Below are 5,872 nucleotides of genomic sequence, written 5' to 3' on the forward strand. Positions count from 1 at the left end.
CAAAAAAGCCTTTCCCCTCAGAGTCACATAACACACAATGAGCTGGGAAGAAAGACACATTCCTCTTCCTGTAGATGAGAAACTGGGACTTAAGGGGGCGTGCTAGGATTGTCCCAACATTACTGAGCACTTGGTGATTAAGCTGAGACTCTAATTAGTGCCCTGTCACAGGTCCAGCCCTCTCCCTGCTACTTCTTTGTCAAAACTCCTGGCCTTTCCACTCTGAGTTCTAGCATCCAATGTTCTAAGTGAAAAATATACTGAGGTTTTTATCATTGGCAAGAAAAAGGCAAGCATCTGCATAGTCTACATATTTAATAAGTAGGTATTGAATCATCAGAAAGTGACAGTAGATGTAGGAAGTAGCAAGCAATGTTCTTTAGAGATGAAGAGGGTGTGCTTGACAAAAATAACATTCTTCCATTTCACAAAGACATTTTGAAACATTACTGACATCTGAATGACTTTCCTTTCCCTAACAAAGTACATGGCTTTTCTCCTCAGTGGTATCTGCAGTTTTTACCTGCCAAATCAAAGCTGGAGCTCCAACTACTGGCAGCTCACCGTAAGAATATGTTAAACCAGTTTCAGCTTTCTTTGAACAGTTCTCATGTAAAGTGGGAAAAATATTTGCAACCTAATCAACACCTTGCTGCTGGTTATCTTATTGTCTACTTATATGCTTAATGGGAAAACCACCAAAAAATTCCACTGATCCGTTCCAATAATGTTATACATAATCAAAGCATTCTATTGGTGAGGTTCTCTATTTGGCCTTGCAAACCAAACCATTTAAAGCAGAGATGATTTTTGAAGGATGAACAAATCAAACTTATTCAAGGAAACTGAACTTCTCCTCCTCCCCACCCTTTTTTGCCAGTTAGTAAATGTTCTGGTAAATTCTAAGCCAACCAGCAGTGACTCATGGGAACTCCTGCATCCTTGCACTGATCTTCAACTAGAATGATTCTGGTGCATTGCAGGCGAGAAATCTTGGTGTTTTCCTCTATCTCCTCATCAGGAGATAATGTGATTTCTGTTCTGGAAAGAGAAACAGCCAAGGACTGCTGAGAAATCAGCTTGAGCCTCTAAGGACAGACCCAGTCACGTGCCCATCCATCGTTGATCAAAAATGCACACCCAGTGAGAGCACTGTCTGAGCAAGTCAGTTTCTCCTGGTCATCCCCCAAAGCGTTCCAAGACGCCCAGGCAAGCTGCAGATGAGGTCACACCACCTACTCCTGGACTGTCACTGTGTCCCCCTGCCTCCAATTAAATTAAGGAGTCACAGGGGGACAGGTGAGGGTCTCCCTGGGGGCGGGGGGCACAATATTAATTCAAAATAACTCGATTGCACTGGGATTCGTAACGAGCAGCCTTTCCCTGCGGGGAACGGTCGCCCCCTTTGGGGTCAGAAGCATGCACTTGGGGGAGGAGAGGGGAGAGCGAGAGTCCCTTCTGGCCTGCAGCCAACTTCGAAGGCACAGCCCTGGAGCCCGGCCGGCCGCCGAGTTCCACCCGAGTGCGCAAGAAACCCGGGGGCCACACACAAGTCACCAGCGCCCTAGCTTCTAGACGCTTCGGGTAACCGTGACCGCCGCAGGCCGGCTCTGGCTCCGCCCCCGCGGCTTTGCCGCAGCCGACCAATCAGCGCGCCCTGGGGCGGGACCGATGTCGTGGGCCCCGCCCCCATGCATCCGCCTCCTATAAATTCAGCTGTGCGCTCGCGGCCCCCGACAGCGGCGGTCCCAGCGGCAAGACGATAATGCAAAGTGCGATGTTCCTGGCTGTCCAGCACGACTGTGGATCCATGGACAAGAGCGCAGGCAACGGCCCCAAAAGCGAGGAGAAGCGGGAGAAGATGAAGCGAACCCTGTGAGTGTGCCTCCCCCCTGTCCCTTATCCTCCGCCCCCGGCGGGACCTAGCTCTCCGGGTCTGCTGCAAACGCGGTGCAGGACAATGGGACACTGTGTAGCCTGCGCCTCTGCAGGAAAAAAAAAAAAAAAATACTAATGAGCAAAAGATCAATTGGCTAAGTAAGATTAAATCTGTGTGCTCGGTGTCTTGTTGCGTGAGCTCAGGTTCTTTTTTGTCGCCCTGAGTTTTTTCTCTAAGAGCGTCCTCTTCAACTCAGACATTAAATTTTAAATTCCACAGCAGCTGCAGGGATAGAGATACTTTTGCTGATTTTGAATGTATTCGCTTTAAATCCCCCTTCTTCTTTTTTTTTTTTTTTTTCGTTTTTAATTTTGTGGTATAGTTGATCATCTACTTAACATGAGTGTTGTGCAGGGAGTGTGGGTGGGTGGGTCAGTCACACACACCCCTCTCTGTCCACAGTTCTGGCTGGTCCAGAGCCTTCTCTGAGGGCAGAAGGGAAGTGAGCACCACAGGTAGTTCAAGTGTGCAATGCCTCTGTATTGTAATTAACTTTGCACAAAAACCGCTGCCTTTTTCAGGCGAGAAATAACCATCTGCCTTTTAAAGGATGCAAACTAAAGTCATTAAAATACCCTGATCACTTAGGTAGTCCTTCCCTTAGATACAAAACTAGTAGTTGTGTTCAGATGGCTGGAAGAAACTAATTGTGTTCAGTGCATAAGTGCAGGGAGTAAATGACCAGAGTTCTTATCTGTCTGTATTTCCTGGGCAGCCTGGGTAAAAATGTCCTGGCTGCCCTAGCAATTTTAACTGTTGCCACTTGTCAATCTTTTTCTTCTTCTCCTCTTCAGATTGAAAGATTGGAAGAACCGTTTGAGCTACTTCTTGCAACATTCCACCTCTCCTGGGAAGCCCAAAACCGGCAAGAAGAACAAACAGCAAGCCTTCATCAGGTAAATTGTAAATCTTGTTCTGCCAGTCTGAGGAGCTCCCTGCCGCGTTGGAAAGGGGAACTGGATTTCTGAAAGGCACAAACTCACGTGTGGAACTTATCTTGCAGACCTTCTCCTGAGGAAGCACAGCTGTGGTCAGAAGCATTCGATGAGCTGCTAGCCAGTAAATGTAAGTGAACCTCTTGATTGTGTTGTGTCTCAAGCATCCCAAGAGTCTAGACAGGTTGTTCCCACTCAACAAAAGAGCAGTTTGCCTGAAGCAATCTGACTTGACAGTGGCTACAACATAAGACCAGTTGTTTTTTTTTCTGCTTCCTGGTTAATCAGGGAAATGCATGGTTTATTCATTCCAGATGGGGATGAAAAATTATAGTGGCTTTTTCTCTTTGTGAAGGTTGACTCAGGTTTTCCACTGCATACAATGTGTTCAGGAGGCTTAATTCCCCACAGAATTTCAGGCTCCCTAGAAATATTTGCATTGACAGCAAAGTTAAGTATTTATATCTCTGTAGCCATGTGCCAACTTAAGCATTTTGCCGACAGGCACCTTAGTCTTTAAAAGGCTAAATGCTGAGAATAAAAAGTTTGAGTGAAATCGAGGATGTTGCTCCAATCTAGCAATAATAAAATATGGGTGCAGGGGAATGATAGTTCTGGGTGGGAAATAAAAAGGATTGTTTGGTCACTCGGTTCACACTTTGCACGCTTTCCTTTCAGATGGCCTTGCTGCATTCAGGGCTTTCTTAAAATCCGAATTCTGTGAAGAAAATATTGAATTCTGGCTGGCTTGTGAAGACTTCAAAAAAACCAAGTCACCGCAAAAGCTGTCTTCAAAAGCAAAGAAAATATATACTGACTTCATAGAAAAAGAAGCTCCAAAAGAGGTGAGGGGGAAAAAAGGGACTCTTATTGTAGCATATTTTACATATTCTTAGCACCACAATGAAACTGAAGAGTTGAAAAGACATAAAATGAAAAGGAGTTGCGGGAGGGGGGGTGTTCAAAGTGTTTTTTACTCTAATTCTAGCTTTTTGGTTAAGTTTCTTCGAGGACTAGACTGGCAAAACTAATCCCACATTACAGTTTTTGTTGTTTATTTTTAAGTATTAACTACATAGATTTAAATCTCTAGCTTCGCATATGGAATAAACCACTTATTTTGCTTGTTCTATTTCAGATAAACATAGACTTTCAAACCAAAACTCTAATTGCCCAGAATATCCAAGAGGCGACCAGTGGCTGCTTTACGACGGCCCAGAAGAGGGTCTATAGTTTGATGGAGAACAACTCCTACCCCCGCTTCCTTGAGTCAGAATTCTACCAAGATTTGTGTAAAAAGCCCCAGATCACCACACAGCCCCACGCCACATGAGACGGGGACGGGAAGCCCAAAGCAGAGGACATTTCATTTTGTTCCAAAGGGGAAAAGGCTGTGGCCTGCCCCCCAAGCGACTGACCTTGAATTCAGCCTGGGTGTTGCAGAGACATCCCTCAGGACTGCTGATTCAGAGTTGGGGAGCGAGCCGGGAAGCTGGCGGCCGGCAGGTCTAGGAGGAACCTGGACCACAATAACCTCCATAACCGTTCAGAGCACAGGGAGACCGTGGTCTGAATGAGATGTGTCTCCTGCCAGCAAAGCGGGCACCTGAGACGGAAAGAGAGATATGACAGAATGCTGTTAGTCCAAAAGCATTTTGATAACCAGGAGGTCTGGGATTATGTGACCTTAGCTAGCTGGCTGTCCATCTTCCCCCCCAAATTGGTCCGTGCGACCCCACAGTGGTTTTAACTTTAATCTTACTGTGTTGTGTAGTACTAAGGAACGTTCAGATGTTTACTACGTGCAAGCATATCAAAGTTCTCATGACTCTAGGTCATCAGTTCTATTATCTCATAACGCTAACCCTGAAACGGGTCTGTGTTGTCATTGTTAAATGGTGTGTCATGGAATGAGTGCTATTGTGTAGAAAAGAGTGTCTGTGAGGAGTGTCAAAAACTGTACTGAAGGCAGCTAAACTTGGAAGTGGTCTTTGCATACTTTTAATAAATTTATTTTGATAAATAATGTCACTCAATATCTGGTCCAGATGTGGGCTTTTTTTGTTTGTTTGTTTGGTAATTGGAAATATGGCAGGTTCAAGGGCACACGTCTCCTCCTTGGTAAAGAAGGGGCATGGTCAATGATGTCCCTCAGAACCAAAATGACAGTTGCAAGGGAAACACAGTCCTGTCCCTACCATGCTGTTGTAGGTCAGAGGAAGCATGGTCACATCCTCAGAACCATCCTGGGATAGAGCTTTCTAATAGCATCTCATAAAAAAAAATCAAACTTGTTACTAATAGGGAAAAAGAAAAGAACATTGACCCAAAGTCCTTGGGTGTCTAGGAAGGACCAGCTAAATATGAAAACAAAAATAATGCAATAGCCACGAAGGGGTCGAAATTATTCACGTAATTATTCAGATTTTTTTTCTCAAATGAAAAAAAAAAAGCTAAGGTGAATGCGGGCCAGCCTGTGTTCTTTCCCTTGGTCCCAATCTCCCCCACAGAGCACTGGCAGGAGCTTCCAAAATACACCCCTGAAACCGTTCACCCCCATTCTGGGTCAGCACATAATCCGACTTTTCCTGATTGCCCCGCCTCTGTTTGGCCAAGAAAGAAGCCGGTTAGGTTGCTCCAGCAGAGGATGGAGGCCTCAGCAGCACACTCGTGGTTCTTAGACTTAATCTGGAAACGGGCTTATTTTCTTCCCGGTAGGGACAGGGAGGCCTCGCACCCGTTAACTTTTCCAAATGGCTATTTGGAAAAGGCACTTGCTTCTCCACCAGACTGCTTTGTTCAGCCTCCTTGATTGTGGCTTTCCTTTAAACCAGAAGGGTGGGTGGGTGGGAAGGCAAGGCAAAAAATAAGAGGGGGAGACATAAAAAGTAAAAAGAATAAGAGCCCTTCTCTTGGGTTTGGAAACCTGAGCCCAATGAACAATGTCTCGGTGTGGTGACCCCCGTCTCCCCTGCGGCCTCCATTTCCGCCTGCCTGT

The 5,872-nt window shown here is 45.7% G+C and overlaps 1 protein-coding gene across 1 annotated transcript; it reads left to right on the forward strand.

Annotated features, from left to right (window-relative positions):
• The first annotated feature begins 1,741 nt into the window (after nucleotides 1-1,741).
• On the forward strand, nucleotides 1,742-4,910 carry RGS2 (regulator of G protein signaling 2). Its single transcript, XM_066238206.1, has 5 exons — nucleotides 1,742-1,875; nucleotides 2,734-2,835; nucleotides 2,943-3,004; nucleotides 3,553-3,719; nucleotides 4,013-4,910. The coding sequence occupies exons 1-5, from the start codon at nucleotides 1,766-1,768 to the stop codon at nucleotides 4,205-4,207; spliced, it is 636 nt and encodes a 211-aa protein (XP_066094303.1). The 5' UTR covers nucleotides 1,742-1,765; the 3' UTR covers nucleotides 4,208-4,910.
• Nucleotides 4,911-5,872: the final 962 nt, after the last annotated feature.

The sequence above is a fragment of the Saccopteryx bilineata genome, chromosome 1, assembly GCF_036850765.1.
Source record: "Saccopteryx bilineata isolate mSacBil1 chromosome 1, mSacBil1_pri_phased_curated, whole genome shotgun sequence".
Classification (NCBI taxonomy): domain Eukaryota; kingdom Metazoa; phylum Chordata; class Mammalia; order Chiroptera; family Emballonuridae; genus Saccopteryx; species Saccopteryx bilineata.

What these genes read in the sequence shown, in the direction of transcription:
- RGS2 (XM_066238206.1), top strand. Translation starts at nt 1,766, where the DNA reads ATGCAAAGTGCGATGTTCCTGGCTGTCCAGCACGACTGTGGATCCATG. An exon ending in AAACAGCAAGCCTTCATCAG is followed by an intron (nt 2,836 to 2,942) that starts GTAAATTGTAAA and finishes CTTATCTTGCAG; the next exon opens with ACCTTCTCCTGAGGAAGCAC. An exon ending in TGAGCTGCTAGCCAGTAAAT is followed by an intron (nt 3,005 to 3,552) that starts GTAAGTGAACCT and finishes CTTTCCTTTCAG; the next exon opens with ATGGCCTTGCTGCATTCAGG.